Source organism: Strongylocentrotus purpuratus, unplaced genomic scaffold, assembly GCF_000002235.5.
Source record: "Strongylocentrotus purpuratus isolate Spur 01 unplaced genomic scaffold, Spur_5.0 spur5_scaffold_15, whole genome shotgun sequence".
Taxonomy (NCBI): Eukaryota; Metazoa; Echinodermata; class Echinoidea; order Camarodonta; family Strongylocentrotidae; genus Strongylocentrotus; species Strongylocentrotus purpuratus.
In genome coordinates, this window is record NW_022145600.1 from 8,560,703 (window position 1) to 8,584,855 (window position 24,153).

Below are 24,153 nucleotides of genomic sequence, written 5' to 3' on the forward strand. Positions count from 1 at the left end.
AGGGCATTCTACTGACATAACTTTAGATTTACATACATGTATACTGCCATCTGCTGCTCACAATGGCCCCATGTGTTGACACCCATGTCCCACAATGCATCACCAGCTCATTAGCGTGCGTAATGATGCTCTGATGCGGGAACCAAAAATCACTCTATGTATGTCTTCACCGAAAGATGGCACATTTGAAAATACATTACAGCAGTGGTAGCAATGTCCATACCCTGCCTTTGAATAACATAATTATTAAAAAAAGGACATGATTGTGATAAACTTTTGCATTCAAATAAGCAATGTACTTTATTGCAATGAGACAATGCAGGTTGCAGTTTTAGCACGTTATTCTTTTGCCAAAATGATCCGTTAACATTTCAATAATTGTCTTGTTTCTTTGTTTTTCAGGAGAAGTTTGCATCCTATGCAGCCAACTTTCTCAGGTACAGGATCGATGGAATCGCCCTGTGTGTAAGTATGACAGTAACAAGAGACGTAAAGCCGAAAAGTATGAATGCATAAATACCGTCGGATTACAACCAAATTATTCATACCCCTTTAAATTTTTTGTTGTTGTTTCTAGTTACTCGAGTATGAAAGGTGGGCTGGATGAATTCTGGTCTTTATTTAGTATTTTTAGATCTATGTAAGCTTTAGTATGTCACATTCTCAAACAAATATATGGAGAAATCATTTTTTACATACAGTATATCTAAAAGTATGCAAGAAAGGCTCTTACTCAACAGATCGATCTTACGTTCTTGACTCATTTACAAAAAACACAATAAAAATCCAAAAAACTAGGAGCACAAGTAATTCAGTTGTAAACTGTTGTCTGTGTAGATAACAAACTAGATATATGGGAGCAGTGAGTAATCTAGCTCGTGTAAGCTCCCTATAAATTCTGGTAAACTGAAAAGAGCTGTCACACTGGTAAAAACAAAATCAAATTCAAGTACGGTACAGTTTACACCGCAAATCCAAAAAGAATTCCTTTGAACAGAAAGTTTGTATTACGGTACTCTTTAGTGTGATTGCGCTATGATGTTCCTTGAAATTATCAGATATTTTTCTTCTTCTTCAGGTTGCCTATTGATTTGTATTATCTGTTCTAAGCAAGGATATTTTTCTTCACAACTATATAGTGATTACGGTAGTTGATATTCGTTCATTCATTCATTCATGAATGAATGAATGAATTACAGATAAGAATTAATCAATGATTATAAAAGGATATTTTTCTTCACAACTATATAGTGATTACCGGTAGTTGATATTCGTTCATTCGTGTCTCCTTAGATCAAGATTCATGTATCTTGATCTTCGGAGTAGTTGCTACAACCGGCCGTGTCAGACACGTTGCCCCGGGATGCGAGATACATTAGGACTCTTGTAGCGTGCCCCCACTTATCACAAATGTACAATAACAATTAACATTACATTTACTTAAAGAATGAAGTGGAACTATTTTTTGAAATATGTACTTCTCTGCACCAAGAGAGAAGTTGCAAAGCCCAAAGTATTTATTGTAAGCAGGACTGATCAAGCCAACAATTTGAAGGAATTACAGATAAGAATAAATCAATGATTATAAAAGGAATCAATTATATTCATGTTCATTTTTGCACCGCAGAGATTCCAAGAAAAATATGTTGTCATGAAATCCATTACTTAGGTCAACGTAAACATAGAATATAATCTTGAAGATATATATTTTTTCACAAACTAGTCAGATTATTTTGTAGTACAATCGCTAATGTAATTTGATGATTCAAATTCACATGTATTTTGTTGCATGAATTACAATGAATATCCCTCTTAATGCGATTATCAGATGTTTTCCTCCTTTTTATGTATTTCTTTTTTTACCCTTTCATTTTAAAGTTCAACTCTTTCCTGACTTCCTTCCTTTCTCACATTTTTTTGTTCAATGCTTCTCTGTCGATTGCGGACATGGATTTTACTTCCTCTTGGCAGTTTATATTGAAATAATAGGCAAAATGTTAAAGGTATAGACCAGTTTTGGAAATGCCCCCCTCTTAAAAAATAAAATGGAAACGCTTTTATTACCAATCATGTGAAAGAACATGTTTTGACTAATACGTGATGATACAAATTTTGCTGGGAAACCGCCTACTTTTTCATATATTTGGTAAATTATCATATCGATCTGACCTGGATAGATATCGCAGATGCACTTCAACATTGAACATTTGGGCATATATTTTTTTTGTTTTTTGCGAATTTAGGTTGCAGTATTGCCATCTAAGCCTCTGAAGGCAATATTTAAACAATATTGAATCGACATCTAACACCCAAAACCCTTGAACCGCGATTTTACCACTACCGGTCTTTATCTTTACCAAGGCAGTCATTAAATAGTATTCTCTTGTCTTCGTGAATTGAATGCTTGTATCCTTAAAGGAGAAGTCAACTCTAGTAATCACTTGTATTTAATCACAGAAGAAATATGAGAGCACAAGAACAGTGAAAGGTTAAGCAAATCCAATACAGGATACAAAATTTCTGAACTTTAAAAGTCGTAACCAATCAGATGAAAAAGGGCAAGTATTTTTGTTCATTAATTTTTTATAAACCCCATATCTGATTTTCTTCACATATTTATTGATCTCTTTCTGTCATTGTTGCAGATGTGGAATCCCCCCCCCCCCTTGAAATAACTTTTATTTGAGAATGGTAGTTTGGCACATACCATACCAATACTATAATAATTAATGTAGCGTAAGGAAATAAATCAAAACCTATCCTTAGTGGCCATCTTTATAAAAAATACCACCTGCGTATAGCAGTCACCCTTGGTATGCTGTCTCCATCCAAGAACGAATGTGTGTTGTTGAACCTGTCTCATGTGGCCATTTTGTTCATTCTATCAGGCGGTCTTTATAGTCAGGTTTTACTGTGCACTTTGGTGCTGTAATTAAAAAGAATTACATGTATATAAACTTAAACATGCTAATTTTGTGAAATTTAAAATGCCATATTTTCCTTTCGAGCCTCTTTGCCAAGATTATGAAATCATGTATTTGATTCACTTTGTTTGATCAAGCTCATATTACTCTTCCCCTGTACATGACGTTACTACGCCGATGGAGAATCAGCGCAAGAGCATTTATTCCCAAGCAGTGCATGCTGCTGGCTTCTATCGCTTGCGCCAACCGTAAATTTCATGATAGCGTTTTAATCTCGTGGAATCACAAGTCCATACACTGTTAAATTGGGAAAAATTTAATGGAACTCATTGTTTTATACTGCTCATCATTTATTGGACTATTCTAATATTAACATTTTAAAAGTTCAATTCAAGGAATTGGTATGTTTAATAATAATAATGTTGGCTTTCTTTCATGGTATGTCATATTGCAATTGCATACAGATAGCATGAATATTGCACTCGATGAGTTGAATCCAATATATCTGAAAACCATGACAGTTATTTCATGACCATAGAAAAGCACAAGCTTGTTCATTTAACTTGACCAAGTCATGTAAATATTTCCCATTCTTTTTCCAACTTTACACTAATGAATAAAAAAAGAAGACAACTTTGGAAGCTTCAAAAGAACTTTGGATGACACGCATTGAAAATATTTACCGGTAATCTTTTTAGGAAGATTAAAGAGTGAAGGGATTTTCCCTTTTTTGGGGCAACACTTGAAATCCTGTATTTACCAGAGGACTGAAGGCAGCATACTATATTTTTTAATCGGTCTGTGCACAATGCTAATGCACAAGACCATTGTAGATTGTCCTTGAGTTGAGTCGTCTCTTTCTGAGGGAGAGAGGGAGAGAGAGAGAGAGAGAGAGACATTCAGACAAAGTATTATATGGGTGTGTGTGAGAAAGAGAGAGAGAGAGAAAGAGAGAGAAAGAGAGAGGTTGTATGTGTCAATAATGTGAGTTGGAACTAAATACATTACATCTTTTACACCCACTGCTATTGAAAATGTACCTTACTTTCTGATGAATCAGTCATGGTAAAGCAAACAAAATTATACCACATAGAATGCAATAATGAAAAAGATAGTTCAGAGAAAAGTGAAATGAAAAGAGAATATTGAAATTCACACAAGTAAAACAAAACTAAACAAAATGGAAGTTTGTAACGTATTGTCCGTTCAGAGCCAGAAGGGCATTAAATTAATTCTGTGTAAAGTGCATGAGTGAACACCCTTCTGGCTCCAAACAGATGAAACGCCCTGGCTCACCATACCGTACTTCAAATGAATGATGAATTAAAAAAATATATATATTTGTGGGACAAAAGAATATGCACATGAGAAAGGCATGGTAATGGAGAGGGAATGATGGGGATAATGGAGGAGGAGGAGGAGGAGGAGGAGGAGGAGGAGGAGGAGGAGGAGGAGGAGGAGGAGGAGGAGGAGGAGGAGGAGGAGGAGGAGGAGGAGGAGGAGGAGGAGGAGGAGGAGGAGGAGGAGGAGGAGGAGGAGGAGGAGGAGGAGGAGGAGGAGGAGGAGGAGGAGGAGGAGGAGGAGGAGGAGGAGGAGGAGGAGGAGGAGAGGAGGAAAGGATGGAGTATAAGATTTTGTGAGAGAAAGAGAAATTGAGTAAGAGAGAGAAAGGGAGAGAGAGTGCGATGGAGGGAGGAAGGGATGGAGGGAGGAAGGGATGGAGGGAGGGAGGGAGGGAGGGAGGGAGGGGGAGGGGGAGGGAGAGGGAGAGAAGGGAGGGATGGGGAGGGAGAGGAGGCCGGAGAGGGTGTGAGGAAAGAGAAATTTAAGAGAAAACAGTGAATAAACGGTTAAAACATGAGAGCAAGTGCAGTTTTGAAGACCTGGGCCCTGTTGCACAAAACTCACCATGGATGGTAACTTTGCCATCAATGGCAAATACTATGGAAACCTTGATTTTAATTGGCTGTTGAGCCCATGGTAGTTGCCATTGATGGCAAAGTTACTGTCAGTGGTAAAAGTTTTATGCAACGGGGCCCAGTTCAAATCTGAAAAAAAACTAAAGTAAGCTTCTGCACAAAGGGTAAAAATATCAAACAGTAAAAAAAAGACTCCCCTACCTTTTGGGGTGACAAATCAAGCACACACTCACATCCTTTTGATTTCTGTCAATTATGTCATGCCTATCTTTCAACAATTTTAGGCACAGCTTCATGCTAGCATTTGGGGATTAGCAAGACTGCCCCCTGCTGTTGATAACCATATAGTCAACAAAATATCTACTATTTTACATTCAACCTTTAATAACAATTGGTCTAGCTGTACATGGACTTGGATTATGTTGACTAAGGAGCTCTGCCTTCCATTGTGAGTGAATAAGGACAAACTGATGTTTGCTGGAGAGATCTGGAAAGTAAATTGTTGCTTCAGAGGTTCAGTTGTGGCAGGTCGAATCAAAGGCCGATACTTGTAGTTAATATATATATAGTTAACCCCTTTTAGAAATTAGAACATATGGAAAGTTTTGCAGATGCCTCTGAAAGAAAAGAATTAATTCCAAGGAGAGACCATGAATACAGGCAGTAACTACAAACTTTTGATTTGAAGTAGTGGGTACATTAACTGGGAGTGAGTTGGCTCTGGAAAGCTTGAGAAAAGCTAGTGCTAAAAAGTAGGAAAACAATATTTGAAGAAAAGAAAAGCTTGTGCAAAACATGAAAAGTTGATAAATATCGTGCCAAATAGCAAAGCATTTCTTACATGTTACACAATAATTTTTACCAAGGTGTACATGTACATACAATGATGCAAATAGATTCACAGCCAGGAGATATACATTTCTATATAAAATATTTAAACGTAGAAAAGCTTTGATCTGTTTTGTTATTATCTTTTTATTTGGCAATAAAGAAAATACCTAGGTAAAACATGAAACAGATAATTGAGCAAGTATAGAATAAAAATACTACTACTACTGGAAATGCCAGGGACACAAAAAGTTAACCTAATAACTGTGGCTAAAAAGCCTTTTGTCCCAGTTCTAGTGGTTGTAATGTTATTTGTATGTCACGGTTTATAGTTGGCTGAATTTACACCTCTCATTTCAGTCTGTAGACCTATTGTCTACGTGAATTGTTCAATACCAATAGGTTTAACAAACTTTTCTGCATTATCCTATTCAATTCAAAACAAATAATACTTTTATTATTCTTTAAAAAAAAAACACAATGTATGTTTGCACACCCTTCCTCAGGGAACTCAACATAGTAGATTGTCATCACTTCTCTACTAAAAGCTTTGGAGGACTTGACTATCACTTTGGCCCAAAATAGAAGTCCTGTCTAGCCTGTACTGGAACCAGTCATGTCTCAATTTTTTTTTTGGTCTTCATTGATGGAGCCAGGAAATTCTTTCTGGAGGGGGAAGGTGGGGAGGGGGGGGGGGGGGGGGGTAATTAACACTTGCCTAAAACAAACTCTGATATTAAAGCAGGGTGATAAAGAGAAGTATAAAAAAAAGTAAACAATCTCACATTCACAGTTATTAGTTGGTTGGTAGGGCCCTATACATGTTTACAGATTTGAACTCAGCTTTGAACTCATGTACAAAATGGTGTTTGTATGTGATTTTTTTCCTCCCTTTCCATCAAGTGCACTTTACAACTAGACATATAAAGTATAACATGATATAACTGTATATTATAAACATAATAAATGCAATAAATATGCATGCAGTTATGCAAAGTGTTTACTCTTTATAAAGATGTAGTTTATGATTATGTAATTATCCAATAAAATCATGATAAACAAACCATCTTTTGCATATTTATTGAACTATTAAAGCTTGAATTTGATTTGAAGCTTTTATGTTCTGCATACTTTTGATGCTACTAATAGGTATACATATACAACGATGTATAGTTTAAAAATTTAGATGTATACGATTTGTACAGGAAATGATGTAATTGATGCCTTGTGTCCAACACAGACAAAAAGCATGTTCAGAGTTCAGACTGGAGAATTTTGTTATGAAACTTGCATAAAACGTGCATTTGTCATATAAATGCACTTTATACAGAAGCAGCGTTCACACTGGATGATTACATTGCATAAGAAACGTTGTATAAAGAAACTAGTTAGAGATCACTTGATATGACAGAGTCAGCTAGACCATCATTAGTAGGTGCTCATGATAAGCCCAGACCTGCTATATAAATTTTGTATGATACAACGTTTAGACGAGAACGTTACCCTGATAATTTATCATAATGTTGCTCATATATATAGTAATTTGCAATACAAAGTTTCCTTATACGACCTTCCTTTTGACAACATTACTTAACATGCTACTTGTATGTGTCGGCTTGCATGGTGATGTAGATATACATGTACAGTAGGCTTGACGGATAGTCAACCTGTTCGAAACGTCGAGCCACTCATCCTCTCCAAGCGCTATAGTTCTCCTTAGAACTATAAGCTAAGAAAGATAACAAACAGTCCTTTTCAGGACTACACACCCCCAAGAAAGATCACAAAGTCAGAGTCCTTTTCAGGACTCCTCAATCCTCTCTCTAGTCTCTCTCACATGGTGCACCCACAAGCCTACTGTATTACTTAACATGTTTATGATGTTCTGTTACACCGCGTTCAGACTAAAATTACCTATCGCATAAGTTATTTGATTTTCGTGTAGCTATGCACTGCATTTTGTTGATCTGAATGGGGGGGGGGGGGACTACATGTACAACTGTAGCCTGGTATTTTGTAGGATTTCCTAGTCTGCGCCTGGAAGCCTGGGATCATATTGGCAGGATGTTATCTTGATTTCTATCACTTTCATGTTTAATATCATTTCAATTTCTGTGATGTTGGCAGAGAAAGTTACCTGTCATGCATTTGACTGTACATGCAACATCACACGAGTAGTATTCGATGTTATTATTGTTTATAATCTGTCAACTTCGATTTCAATAAAGATTTCTGTGTAAATCGTCTTTATCTTGTTTTGATGTGGACTATATATATACTGTTTCCGACATGTAAACAAGATGCTCTCTGTTGCAGTTTGCTTTGTTTTATTCTATTTTTAGTAGGAATTGAGTGACATTATAATAATAATAATACAAACGTTACTTATAAAGCGCTTACCACGGAAGTCTCTAAGCGCTATATTATGAGGCTTATCCATGCAATGTTTCTTTGAGTAGGTATTATGTGTCATTTAATATAAACTTTTCATCAACATCTGCTTGAAATGCTTGTAAAATATCTCTTTTGAAACAGTTGCCCTTGCTCTATCAAGAGGGGCATTTTGTACATTTTACTGTCCAAATCAAGTCAGTTTGATAAATTCAGGTGGCAGTGGATCGTTGGAGTTTTACTCTATACAGACTAAAGCACACTCTCCTAGACTCTAGCCGGAAACACAAAGTGGAGCCTGAAAACATGAGGAAGTCAGGAATGAAGTACAAGCAGGGAGAATCTCTTGGGACCCGTAGACATAACGAGGGGGCCTGCTCGATCACCCTGCTTCTCTCCAATTATCCCGCTAACGTGCAAGAAAAATATGATTATGAGAAAAGGAAGGGTATAAATGGATGACGTCAATGTCGAGGGGAAGTTGTAGAGGTGGTCAGTGGTACCAGGAATAGCCGGGTCCTAAATTTTGTGGTGTTCCGTGGGCGCAACCCATGTATTAGTGTCCTGTCATTCCTGAGGCATAGCGTAAGAGTGAAATTCAGACAAGATTCTTGAATAGGGATCCTACAATATGCAAGCGTACACTGGGGCGTAGCAAGATCAAGATGAAAATAGTACTAGTTGTAAGGGGAGTCCTTGCACCAAAGTTGCCAATAAAGTAACTCTAATGTTCCAACTAAAAAATAGTTAAAAATTCATTTAAAAAAAAGATTTGCCTAAAGCATGTAAAAACATTTTTAAGTGTATGCCCCCTCTAGTGCTGCCCCTTGGAATGCAGGTTTCCATGGAATTCTTTCACTTAAAACCTGTTTTGTATCGGTGGTAGAATATTTTTATTAAGTTTTGTTTTATTCCAAGTATCTTCATCTAGTATGAATGGAGATAATCGGTGATGGTGATAAATTAGTGTGCATATGGACTGGACACCAGACTATTTATCTTTAATACTGTATATAGACTTCATGTATGAAATTAAATCGTCCAATATAATGCATGTTTCTCTGATCAAATAAAGGTAATAGGATGATTTATACAAAATTATATTTCATTGAAGTATGGTGGGGCCAGCCATTTCAGAGGATGTGCACTCACACTATGGTGGGATATTGGTCTAATGAGGTGGATAAATCGTGCCTTCACATGGCCATTGATTAGGAGAAGGGTCACTTTAATATATGTATCTTCTTTTATATTTTCTTTCACCTTCTTTCTTTTTTTATCTTTAAAAAACATACCATCTGCCATTTGATGTGGGAGAAGGGGAGGGGGAGGGGGGCGCATGCCCCCTGTGGCCCTCAAAGCTTGACTATTGATTGCTGTTAATGTTTACATTCTTTCTCGGTTGGTCAGACTAGGAGGCATGGAAGTTATAACAGTCAGCATCACGGGACGTTACTCTGCCTCATACGTAGATTGGGGGCGTTTCCCGCACCTCATTTTATACATGCATGGAGTGAGGTTTCTTCAATTTATCATGATGAGAAATCAGGGATAGGGTTTTACCTCCTTCCATGATAGTCCAATCATGCTTTCATATATTGTATATGAATACAGTCAATCTCTACCTGTTGAAGAAGAAATTGTTTGTTTGTGTGTCCTTAAATCGAGATAGTTATGAAAAGTCCTTAATTGAATTAAATTAAATTAAATTTAGTTCTTCCATCGCCCGATTGCTGAATAAGAAATGACTTGGATATATGAGCACTTGCCCTAGACCCCAGCCTTATATACATGGGAACGTTTACTGACTTGAAAGCCCCACTGCACTACTTGTAGCTACTTGCCCCATCTATATAGAAAACAATGCCTAAGTGGTGTCCGTTGGTCCCCCATGATCCTCTTTTTCTAATGTTAATTGAGAGCTGAGTTGATGAGATAACCACCTGTCAGTGACCACGCTGGGTGGTCTTATCCCCCTGGCCAAACTAATACAGACAGCTTTTAATAGCCCTGTATCACCTGAACTCCATCCTCTGGCCTGGAGCTTTCCCGTAAGTCAGCAGCGTATGTCATCATGTGTTCTCTGGCTTCAGTTTCGTTGGACACAAGATTACCCAAATGACTAGCTTTAAACTCTTCTCCTTCATCAAAGTGGGGCTCCTTTAAAAGTAAGTGGTGAAATTGCAACTCTACAATATAGTTACCTCTGCATTTGAAGGGGAATGGTCTACATTTAGATATTTTCTGTCAAGTTACGTCACTGGCACAAGAAGAAAGTTGCGTCTAAGAATCTACAATAGTTCATGCTTCATGGCAATCAAAACAGTTTTCACAGCCCTCGTCCTTCAACGGTAGTCCAAATTGGTCACTCCAATTTTCACTTCCTCCAGAGTTCAAGAGCAGCGTACATACAGGTCCATTTCTCAAAGGTGCTGATGACGTGACTGGCAGAATTTGCATCTGCCATTTGTTTCCGCCAACGCCAGAGATTCGGAGATAGAGTTTGGAGAATTAAAGCCAACTAACCTCACCTCAGATGAAACGTCTTGATAGAGGCTACTATTAAAACCGTGTATTTCATTTGGGAGCTTGTTTAAAGATTCTGGCTGGTTGCCTAGAAAGTTCTTTGCAATCAAACAAAGGTCTTGCAAAGCCGGCTGGCTCACCTTCTTGAAGTGTACATTTATCTTGTTTGATGTCTTGGACAGCTTGATGATCTTGACCCGGTGTCATCATCTTTTAAGTATTGACAGCGTGATAGCAAAGTGAATCTGTTTGTTGATGTTTATCAGATGCTGTGACCCTGAAGAATCTTTCTCAGTCAGTTGCTTACTTGAGGTGTACATTTATCCTCTTGATGTCTTGAACAGCTAGATGATCTTGACCTGGTGTCGTGTCATCTTTTAATAATTGATAAAATGATAGTTACGGCGAATCTGTTTGCTGATGTTTATCTACATGTAATACTGTGTCCCCAAGGAATCTCTCTCAGTCAGTTCCTGACCTTAGCAGAGTTGTTCCGGACAACGCTGGGACTATGTTAAGTGTGCGCCGTATCTTTTTGTACTTTGAATAAAACTGGAGGAATCTTGAATATATCCATATGTAATGAGTTAGTGAGTTTCTGACCGTACATACCACTTTTTGTGGGCAGATGTGACTTCCTAATGGACACAAAAACCAGATGTACAACATAATCCTCTGGAAGGATCTTCAGGTGATACTGGTCTACACAATTGTTGACTACTCCTTGACCCTGTCAGAGGATAACTTTTGAATAGTGCATGAAAAGTCGAGATTGACTAATCCTTGCTCGAGAGGAAAGGAAGCAGAACAGGAGAGGAACCAGATATCTTTAACTTTTGGTTTTGTGAGATGGGGAAGGCTCGGAAGTTTACCGTGATTTTCTCCCGAAAGCGTGGGCGGAAGCGGGAGAAGTGCCACAGTAGACAGTCCGGAATCTCACTCAAAGAGGTATACATGTCAGGCCTGATTTTACCCATATTTTCTGGATTTTCCCCTTAATTTCCCTATTTTCCCCCCAATTTTCTTACTCAAAGGGGGGGGGGGGGAATGTTTTAGATTCCTTGAACCCTTTTTTCTTTTTCTTTACTCAAGGGGGGGGGGGGGGAGACACCCCTGACACATATATACGTGTACTTTAATTTTTTTGTCTGTTGAGAGCCAGAAAGGCATTTCATGTTGTAATGAATCAGTTAATGCCCTTTTAGTTCTGAACAACTATTCAGATCTTTTGCTTTGTTGAACATACTTTGTCGGAAACTGGAAGAGCATCTATTTTTTTAACCTATTGGCTGACAGCACATCATGTGATGTCTCCAAAAAATCCAAATGCAAGTACCTCTTTTTCTTATTTTGATTTTAAAAAGCACACTCTTTGAATTAAAAATACACTCTTTGTGTATGAAAGGCCAGGCTACCTCAAGTACCTCAAGAACTTTAATGTGTGAAACATTATTATAAGGGCATCAAATCTGGAGTAAAACTATAGGGGCATTTTAATACACTGCAAGCTGAGTGTTGTCGTAAGTTGGTACCCATCAACACAAAAGAAACACCAGTCGAAACTCCACTGTTGTTTGCAGTGGAAATGCTTGTATTGCATGGTAATGGTAAATGGTAGTTCAAAAAGACGATATTTCAAATAGGTTTTCCTGCAATGTAAATGTTTCTTAATATTGCATGTCCTTCTAGCTATACCAGATGATATTTTGTAGTCAGGAAAAATATAATTCATTCTATCATATCCTAATTGAGCTAGTGGTTTACATCAAGATCGAATGTCCAGTGCAATATGTGATGCATCTTTACGTAGGTATCGAGTGATATAATGTTTCTAGTGATACATGTACATGTATGGGCCAAAACGTTCATGTTGTCTCTTGGCAACGATTAATGTCCGCATACTCCATGTTTGTGTTTGGATATGATGACTGTACTCTAAGGGTGGTATTCTCAACAGCGGACTAACTTTAGTCCATGGTTTAATCCACCGACTAAGTATGGAATGCCAAGTGTCCATGTAAATATATTTTTGAATAATTTCATATTTCCATAAATTACCATGATAAAAAAATTATATCATATTTTTATTGTTTTTTATTAATTATGTTATTTCATTTTATTTTAATTTAGTGACAGATTAAATTATTCAAAAACATATTCAAATGGACACTAGGCATTCCATGCTTAGTCGGTGGATTAAACCTTGGACTAAAGTTAGTCAGCTTTCGAGAATACCACCCAATGAAGTTAACTATCTATTTAGACCATCTATCAGCTTTTATCAGTCAGCCTAATGAGTATTTGGTGCCGCATCGTTTTAGAGTTTGAAACAGTGACTAATGTCTAGGAAGGAAGAAACTGCTACAGATTTTCATTAAGATAGCCATAATTGTAGTTGTATTCACTGTAAATGGTTATATGTAAATTATAGATATCCTTAATCTATCATAACAGGAGAGTTCAGAATGAATTCTTTATACAGGTAATTATCAGCAGCATCCTTATTTTGTAGCTTAATTCTGCATACACTTCAAAATATGTTCTCAAAGGCTTGAAAAGCACCTTCAAGATTTTTTTCAAAGAACAGGTGCTTCTGGAAGTAGTTGTATTTATTTATTTATTTATTTATTTCGTTTTACTTCAACAGGGTAGGCCCATCAGTAGTTGTAATACTGTTATACTTGGGTGCCCTGCATAACATAAAAATACATATAAATACAAATATACATGTACATGAAAACATCATTACATGGTGAATAGTGAACATGATATACCAGAAAGCATACAGATTATATTTCAAATGTAAATGTAAACTCAGCGAGTAATAAAAATCCCCCAAATTCAAGTCATCAAGCAAATCATACATACTGGTAAACAAATTTTGAAAACAAATCCTTATAGGACTAGTTGATCAAATGTTTATACATGTATTTCTGTAAAACTTGTAATATCATTTCACTGGTTTTGCATTACCGGTATATATATATATATATATATATATATATATATATATATATATATATATATATATATATATATATATATTCATATGCATGCAGGCTTGCATGTACAGCAGAGTACATGTATATTCTGTAAGATTTATGTAGCGTGTTCGTGAACCTTACTATAAAGATTTTTAGACTTTCTTTGTTACTCAAAGATTGGATGAATATTAAAAATCGGACAAATCAATCGGGCTGCTAATTTTGTCCATCCTCCCCTTTTCGCATTGACATTTTTTTTTACTGGTAGGCTTTAACTAAATTTTAGGCTTGGCTGATTATAACATTTATATCTACTTTTTAATTTCTTAACATATGATTGCGCATTGGTACATGTACACATGTTTTCACCCCCCCCCCTTCTGGCATATACATTTACTTAAACCCCCATGTCTCTGTCATGGTTTTGGGATTAAATGTAGACTTGATTAATAACCAAGATTAACTTGGCTAGCATTACTCATGTACAGATAACATTCCTTTTAACTCTCAGTCCTGGCTTAGTGACATTTCCATTCCGATTCAACTTTAAAGGTATAGACCAGTTCTGATTATGTGATTGCATTGTGAAAGAAACATTGTGAATATCTATCCAGGCTGGATCGATATCATCATTTACCAGATATACCAATTAGTAGGCGTTTTCCCGGCAAAATTTGTATCATCACGTATTCGTCAAAAAATATTGTTTCACATGATTGGTAATAAGAGCTTCCATTTCATTTTTTGAGATAGGGACATTCCAAAACTGGTGTTTACCTTTAAAGGAACTGCTCAAGTCCTTTTATATTTGTTTGTCTGATATAAAAGACAGAATATCATTTTATGAGTGAGCCAATTGCCTGAATTTGATGTCTCTTTAAATATGTTTACTGTGTTCATGCAGGGGTCCACACATATTTTTTTGGGGAAGGGGTCAGGATCAAACTTTTTAGTCATTATGCATAAGCCCTATGTAAAGATAAAACATTTTTATGGGGGGGGGGGGGGGAGGGGAGGGGAGGGGGCTCCTGGCCTAGAATTTTCAGAAGGGGTCTGGATCGAACTTCTTACAGTCATATGCATGAGCCTGTAAAGATTTCAATGACACTTGCTGCAAGATGGAGCAGGCATGACAACCCCCCCCCCCCAAAAAAAAAAAAAAAAATAAAATAAAATAAATAAAAATAAATAAATATATATACATACATATATTTTTCAAAAGTTCAACTTTTGAACTCCTTGAGTCAGCCCTTTCCATTGGTATGATGTCTATTGAGTGACAGTGTGACCAAGGCATTAGTTGTAATAGTTTTGTTCCTTCCTTCCCTGTATCTCTATAAACAAGGAAATGATACGGTAAGCTTGAGGTTAAAGGCATTGTTTAACAATGTTAAATCTGAGATGCATGGCCCTACGTGTTATCAGTGTCTGTTATATGGTGTAATATTGAAGCCCTAAAAAATTGCACTTTAAAATGATCATGAAGTGCCTCAAAAGACCGGTTTTACCATACTCATTTCCCCCTATAGACTAGTATTATAATTAAAAAAATTATGAAATTTAGATTTCCAATCATATATCTCTATAATCAGACAGGCGATCGGCTTGTAAAAGTCATGGTGTTCCTGACTGACCTAAATGTTTTCATTGCAGCATGAGCTAAATCCAGGATTTTGTTTCAGAAGCTGAGACAAAGATACCCAATCCCTACTGTATTGAAATAGTAGATTTTACATGAAAACAATTACGAGCAAATATATATTCTTGGAGAAAACTTGTTGTATCAGGAAGATTTTTTGAAACAATTGACATGGAATATTGAATTTGTTTTTAACTTGAGTCACAATCATTTTGTCTCCAAATAATTCATTCTAGACTAAGGGCAGAAATTTCAATTTATCTGTGATTGCAGAATATTTGAGTTGATAGTACAGACGTGGTTAAGTTTCCTTTTGACTTTCTCAAGGGCTTTTTTTTAAATATTAAAATGTACATTAGTCAACATTTTCAGTATGCTGAAATATTGACTCAAAGTGTAGGCTCATATCCCAGACTTTTCGTGTAAACATAGCGATATTGTGTACTGCGTTATTGATGATATTGGGTTTGTAGTGTGCTGGTAAGAGACTACTGCCCTCACACTCAACTATGCACCTCACACCCGCGCTGAGCTGAGGCCACCGAGTGTGCTAGACCATTCCATTACAGAAGAGGGAAATGGGGGAGGAAGGGGCTTGATTAGAAGCAGGCTATGCCAATCACGTCACAGCAATGGACACCTTCCTATTTCTGTCTAAAATTAGAATATTTTCTCTCTCCCCTTTTTTTGAGCAATTTCTGATGATAAAATATGCAATATTTAGCCCAGCCACGTTATATTTATACATCTACATATATATTCATATGATATAAAGCTGTGTTTTTAGATTTTTACAGTAATTTTCAAGAATGTTTTAATAGTTTGAAGTTCTGTATAGCTTTTACGGAGATATTAAATTTCCATGAGTACAGTGTATATGGACAAGATGTGGGTTGTGTGTGGGTGTGTGTTGTGAAAGAGAGCAGGAGAGAGAGAGAGAGAGAGAGAGAGGGGGGGGGCATGGTGAAACATGACTTGAGTCTATGGAAATGACTCTGTACCCTTAATCACATCACACTCGCGTACCATCCCTCCGTCCATTCCGAGATATCCCGTTGTAATGCTTCCCCGCGCAACGTGTCATCACGCCTGGCAAAAACTATATGGGGATATAACTGGTGAAGACGTAACAGCTCCCGACAAGCCATGTCAACTAATAGCACGATCGCCACCGCCAGGACGCTTCACATTAGCCCGTTAAGACTACAGACGACTCCCGCACAGCGTGGATAGTAACGTGACCATACAGAGTGCTAGGACTACGTAATTAAGGCTTATAAGTGGGGGGCTAATTCTCTTTCCTCTGAGCATTTTCGGTATTCCTAGCTCTGGCCATATTTTCGGTGTGGTGGTGTGTACGAGATATGACTGTTTGTCCGTTTGCTTTCTTTACTCTCAGGATCTACAAAAGGACAGGTTTGATACCCTGACACGGTCATCTATGGGGAGAGACGATAGAGCAAGGTGAGTGCACTTTTCAAAACGTGTATTTAATACATTCTCTATAACATTCTCTATGTAGACATACTTTGCCTAGCTGAAAAGATAATGTTCTTTCAATATGTTTGACTGTCACGAACATAGGTCAATGTCGGCTTCATTTATGGCTCGACTGCAGGATATCCGACCATGCATCACCTTTGATGTCTGACAATGTGGGCAAGGTTTTGAGTTAGGGTCAAGGTCAGGGTCAGGGTTAAGGTTAGGGTTATGATGATGGTTAAGGTCAGGCTTAGGCCCTAAGACTAGTGCTACATATAATAGGTCAGGTTTAGGGTTATACTTGTGTGATGGGGTATTCTGCAGTTGCTCCACATTTACTGCTGTGTGAAAGGAAGAACATTTATATCGGTTTGACTACTCTGACTGTAGGACATGTCACTTTATGTCCTACAATATCGATTGTTTACATTGTATCTCAGAAGCAAGGGATAAAGGAACAATTGCTCATGCTTTGAATGCATTTCTTCCATCCTATTTCCTAAGCGTTTCTATCTCCTAGAGGTACATTCTTACAAGCTAGGTTCTGCATGTCGATCCCCCATCTGTGGAAAGGTCTCCTATCCATGGATCTGCACAAAATTGTGACAGGAGCAGACCTTGACAGGACGTCAATTGCAGCTAGAAACAATTACGGGAGACTGGGGTTTCCACAATAGTCTCCTAGCTGCCCAAAGCATTGCCTTGCAGCTGGCTGTTCGTCACAACAAAACAATCGAGTCATAGATACCTTGAAGTAAAAAAGAAGCGCTGGCCTGATTCATATGGCACTTTCATTCACACTCATGTTATGTTTTTTTTTGCAGTCTACATTTTTTTTTAATGCAGAGGACATTGGGTTGGTTTTTATATTTTCCAATATTTTACTTAACCTCAACAACATTATATGCTTCCATTTTGAAATACAGGTAACCTTAAGTTTTTATTGATTAGAAAAATGCAAAATTGTCATAAAATTTCACAAAAGTTTTATCCCCGTAAACAATTTGATTGGAAATGTGTAATAAGTGGAGGATAAGTAGTATAAAAGTATCTTTGACTACACTACAGTATATTGTCCCATATGTTCATATCCATGTTGGTATTTTTAATGCAGCCTCCTTGAAAGTTAGAAACTTCTGCGATTTGTTCAACGAAATTGCCCCTTGTTCTGGTTAAATCCCATGGGCAAGGGGCAACTTAAAAAAATTATTTCAAGGCTTGTTTCAGGTCTGGGCTTTGTGATGGAAACTCCATTACTTCCACTTTGTTTTTCTTGAGCCACTCACATACTGCTTTTGCAGAATGATTTTAAGGTTGTTGTCAAGTTGGAAGACCCAATCATGACCCAGATGTTAGGGTTTTCAGAGTGAAATGCCTCTCCTTTACTTCACCAAGCGTAACATTGGTCATTGTGGCCATAAAGCTTGATCTTGGTATCGTCTTTGTGTTTTGTGGAGTACGGTCCATTTGCGAACTTCATTCTGGCTTGTCCTGGTCCCGGAGAAGGAAGAGACTTCTTCCTAGCTTCCAGTTCCTAGCTTCCAGTCTGTGATTGTGGAGGATCGACCTGCTATACAGCAGTGGACGATACCTTGATCCCCAAAGCCTTCAAAGTTTGAAGAATATCCCTCTTTGTCAGCCCTGGGTTTAAAGATAAAGACCAGTTATGGTCATGCAATTGCATTGTGAAAGAAACGTTGTGCAATCGATCGAAAAGGTTGATCATCTAGCATATAAGTATTAGTGTGTACTGCAAGGTTCTGGGATCATCAAAATGATAAGAAATTCGGCCCAGTCTTGGTAAAGTTACAAGCACTGTACACAGAAAGATGTATATGGGACTATGCACACGTGCACAACACATGCGTTATATCAATTAGTAGGCGGCTTTTCGCCAAATTTGTATGATCACGTATTGGTCAAAACATATTCTTTCACATGATTGGTAATAAGAGCTTCCATTTCATTTTTTGAGAGGGGGGCGTTTCCAAAACTGGTCTTTACCTTTAACTGCACTGTGCAGACAACTCTGTGTTCTGATGATGGAGTGAGCTTCCGCTTTCCACCCGACCATGGTAGAGTCTGTGCTGTCCAAGAACATTGTCCTTGCATATGATGGTTTGTATATAGATGACTGGAGGGTGTTTCACAAAGATTCTAAATCAAACTTAACTCTAAGTTGGACTTAAATATTATGGAGAGCCATTTGTAGCCTTATAATGAAATATATTCATAAGCAAAAATTCAAGAATTTTGGATTTTTCATGAATTCATCAAGAACATGAAATCTCCAAAGATAATAGAAAATATGACTGATTTGAATCAATATTTTATGCCTTTTAAAATAATTTTTACAAAATATTTTCAATGATGCTAACGGCTTTCCATAATTGTTAAGTCCAACTTAGAGACAAGTTCTTTTTGTCTGTCATGTTCATAGTGTAAGGATCTTTGTGAAACACCCCCCCCCCCTCGATGTATGTTGAGAGTCTTCAATATGGCCCCTAAAAAAGAGCCTGCCCCCTAAAGTAGAGCCTGCTTTGCGCAAAGCAACAACACACTCGGATATCCTTGCTATACTCATTACACTTCCCCTTGGCACCAGGTTTGTATTGCTCTTTGACATCTTTTAGTGTCCAAGAACACTTTAAATACCCACTTTAGACCTTACTACATATTTGTGAAGAAATTTAGACAATTTTGAAGTAAATTCAGACATGCACTCATCTGCTCATTAATCCACTTCCTTGCATTTTGCAAGGATGGAATTTGAATATTGTTCAAAGGTAGAGTTTTGCACTAAGTTTGAATTGATTTTGGAATTACATTCTGTAGTAATTTGCACATCACACATTTAAGTAAAATGCAATAATTTTTCATGAACACAAATTAATTTTGACCTCTAATTTTCCGGAAATATAACTATTATGATTAATGTCTTGGAATGATTGTACATGTACATGTATATGATGGAAAAACAATTTTTATCGAGGAGACACCCGATGTGTCTGTTCTCATGAGAAGAAAAGTTGACTAGAATGAATCGAGCTGTAAAAATGTGAGGAAACTTGAGTGTTTTTTTCTTCACCAGGGGTTGATAAACTGTTGGGCCTCACTGTACAGTTTGCACAGAGCTACTTCTTTCATCTCCACTTGCCTTTCATTTAACCCATTGCCTATTAAAGGAAACTGGGTGGTCCCTTTATTAAAGTTTTGGTTATTTACAGAAAATTAAGTAGTCAACAGGTTAATACACACAAGAAACACTGCTGTTTACCATGGCAAATGTGAACAACCCTTTAGCCTTTTGAAAACTTGAGTTAAAGATAAACCCCAGTTCTGGTAAAAAAAAGAAAATTAATTCTCACAGAATCAAACAAAACTTACACTGAATGTTCAAGATTCCAAATAAATGACATGTGCCAAACAATTTTAGAAGACAATGTATACTGGCTGAGTAATGAGCATAGAAAGACAAGGAAATCAAGGTAGTACTAGCCCTGACACCATGTGTGTTGTCCCATATAAAGGTTTCTGTGTACAGTGCTTGTTACTTTACCAAGACTCGGCCAAATTTATTATGATTTTGATGACTCCAGAACCTTGCAGCACACACTAATACTGACATGCTACATGATCAACTGTTTCTGACCCATTCCACACCTTTTCTTTCACAATGCAATCGCATTACCAGAAATGGAGTTTATCCTTAACCTGTTGACTACTGAATTCATTCATTGTCATAGTGTTAGCACAGGGGTTATCCGGTTCCAGCAGGCAATGGGTTAATGGACATGGATTCCCAGGCTGAGGAGCACCTTGGTCTCATTCCAGAAAATAAACCGCAATGATTATGTAATCCTATATATTACCTACACTTATCTGCTTCTAAAGGGAACCTCCAGGCCAATTGTACTGCAGCTAGCGTTTGGGATTCCAAATATTTTATGATCACAGGTTGGATCTGGATTGAGCAATCAAATTCAGTCAAGTCTTTGATGTCACATTGTTTTTTATTTTAATGTCTTTGTGTATTTCATTTCCAGACATTGTTTACAAACAAAACAAAATGGAAATTTTATATATGGCAATTTTCAAAGACAGAACAATTACCGTGCCACCAGTGCAATTTTGTGCATATAAAAAAAGAATATTACTTTTGTTTCAACTGTTGTATCTCTCCATCTCTTACTGAATGAACTATAGTAATAAAAAGAAAAATAATTGTACTGTAATTGATTTACCAACAATTTTTTCCATACTTACAAATGTAGGTTATAATTTGTCATATTTAATACATTCACTCTTTCATATATTGTTAAAGTCTCATGAAAAATTTAAAAAATCCTATCAATACACCGTTGAATCCAAATCCAAATCCATGTCTATTAAAAGAGATCTTTAAAAGTCTCTCCATTTGCACAAGGATATGGGTATAAACTGTATGATATCTGATATCTAGCGATATCACTTAATCTTGTGTTCACATTTTAATTTTTTTTTATTACAATAGAACTTAGGAAAGCTGCTCCGTCACTCTCTGTTGGTCTTTGTAAAATCTCATGAAAGTTAATTACTTTTAGAGAGTGCTAGCAGATGTTTTGTCTTGATATTTTTTTGGTGAATAACCATTAATCTAGTCATGAATAATAAACAGTGAATAAAAGACACCTAAAAAGTATATTTAGGGCACTGACCTGATTTGTATGATGATTTAAAGTTTCTCCATTTTTGCTAGGACACAGTTTACTTGTACACTATGCATATGGTGGAATGCATGATGCTACAATTATTAATTTTCATGTCACAATCATATTTTAATTGTTCAGAGTAAAATTGTATTACTTTTGCCCCCCCCCCCCAAAAAAAAAAAAAATGGCAAAAAGATTTTGTTTTCTTCTGAAATCTTTAAAAATGGTTCAGATGGTTAACCTTGTAGCTACTGTACATGTATGTGAAGCACAATGTTTAAGAGTTTTTGTTTACACTAGTTATCACATAATTCCATATCAATGTGATATTGATTATGAATGGTTTAACACTCACATCATGTTTAATCAATGATACATCATGCAATAAATTTGTACAATGCCTTGCTCTGGCAGTTACATGTATGGCATGCCAGTCAGGAATTCAAACCCACTTACACATGTGCACATATAATAGTGGACTTGAAAATGTTAGAAAGAGAGGATAGGGTATGGGGGAAATGGATATGGATATTGCTAAAGAGGATTATGGGATATGTCCGCAGGAGCGATTTCTTTGCATGGCTTAGGTTAGGTTACTGAATATGTGTTTGTGCACATGTCCTTTGAACATATGATTTAAATTATACTGTTTACAATTCATCAGTTTTTAATGTTGGTCATACTTTTGATTAGTGATTCTTATTGTGACAATGTGAAGATATTGAATTAGGGTTGTGATATTTTCTGGACATATAGCAATGCTTCATTCACAGGAAGTTGAATGTAGGTCTTCCGATGCTTGGAATTACAGTTTTAGAACTGATCTTTATTTCACCTTTTAATGATTATTCCAGAGTGAATATTTCTTATTGTCATAATGTGAAGATATTGATTCAGGGTCATGATATTCTCTGGACATACATGTACATGTAGATGCATTGCTTCATGTACTCTTGTTAGCAGGAAGTTGAATGTACTGTAGGACTTCTGATACTTGGAATAACAGTTTTAGAACTGCTCTTTATTTCATCTTTTAATGATTATTCCAGAAGTAATTATTATGGAAGTGGAAGTCCACCCTGATATTAAGTTGGTTTTAATTTAAGCAGAAAAATAGGTCAGTGAACGTTTAGATTAGAAATAAGAAAATTATGAATTTTTGAAGTTTCTATCATTCAATCATTAAAAATCATCAAAATCTAAAATCTAATTTCAAATCTTGTTTCATAACTATGAATTAGATTAATATACACACATGTGTGTATATATATATATATATATATATATATGACAATAAATTTGTCTCACATTTCCAATTTTAACCAGCTAGGACTCTACACCCAAAGGATCTGGTATACAAACGCCCCTATATTTTAAGTGCAGACTGCCCCCCCCCCCTAAAAAAAATGTAAAAAAATGAAATATCTAAACAAGGGGCGCTTAGGGCAGATCTTAAAATTTCAATTAGGACCCATGTGCATCATATATTCCCACCTTGTTTTACTGAGTAACAGGTCAACTTTCCACAATCTGAAGAAGTAAAACATATACGCTATTAATCATGCATCACCACTTATAATCTTTTGCTGTATATACATGTAGGAAAAATTGATTTTGTTTTAATCTATTAAGATACAGTATATGACAAGGTTTTGTGTTTTCTAGCAGGAGGGTGAATTTCTCAGTATATTATGTTTTTCACATACCGTAATTGTTTACAACTGATATTTTGGATGTGAAAATTTATTGGGGAAAAAATTTGTGTTTTGTTTTGCAAATCTAAAACACAATTCCTCCCTAGCCCGATACCTTTATTATTTCGTCCTTATTTTCACGAAGCGACGGTAGTGAGGAAAATCTCATACAATTTGTGTGACGATTGTCCCACTACCATCACTTCGTGAAAATAGGAATGATTTATATCATAAAATAGTCAATAGAGCACAGTCATACAACAGCCTGCAAGATTATGTGCTGAGCCACTGTCGAACATGCAAGCCACACTGTACATGCTATACAGTCAGGTGTTGACAATTCGCTATTCGAGGTACATGGAGCTCTATGAGTAAGCCAGTCGAGGATGACTCACCCCTAAAGAAATCCCCTCAAAAGAAATCCCCAAGCCTTGTACACAATATGACTAGATTGTGAACCATAGATACATGTGAGATCGTGCTAGGGCTTTAATTACATGCTTCCATGCCTGTTCTAAGTTACAGAAACACAGCACTTTGTGGCGGCCAGCATAACAGATTTTATATCCATTTAATTATTTAACATCATACAGAACTTTTGCACTTAATTAGCATTATTCAATTACTTCCCAATTAAGAAGTTTCTGTGTGCACTCCTTGTCTGTATCTGAGCTGAGTTGGAAAAAAAAGATGTGTCAGGAATATCATTCACAATTTCATCATAGGTAATTGTGATTGATTTATTGATTGATGTGTTGATGAATTGGGTGATATACAAGAGTTATTGAGTTATTGATTGGCTTTGATGAAACTAAAATTGATAGAAATGTGTTTGTTTAAAAATATTTAAAAAATTAATACTTTTTTAGCATGTACATTTTAGTTGTGAATGTAGAGTTCTGAGCCAATCCTTATTGAATAATACTGGTACACCTGAGTTAGTGATTGGCTTTGAGGAAACTAAAATTGATAGAAATGTGTTTGTTTAACAATATTTAAAAAATTAATACTTTTTTAGCATGTACATTTTAGTTGTGAATGTAGAGTTCTGAGCCAAGCCTTATTGAATAATACT

The 24,153-nt window shown here is 36.5% G+C and overlaps 1 protein-coding gene across 6 annotated transcripts in view; it reads left to right on the top strand.

Moving 5' to 3' along the window:
- LOC575645 overlaps positions 1-24,153 on the top strand; it is a 72,648-nt gene that overhangs the window by 16,372 nt on the left and 32,123 nt on the right. For all 6 annotated transcript variants that reach the window (XM_030985502.1, XM_030985503.1, XM_030985504.1 and 3 more), the window contains exons 2-3: positions 403-465; positions 16,611-16,675. In XM_030985502.1, coding sequence (XP_030841362.1) covers positions 403-465; positions 16,611-16,675 — 128 coding nt within the window. The remainder of the gene's footprint in view (positions 1-402; positions 466-16,610; positions 16,676-24,153) is intronic.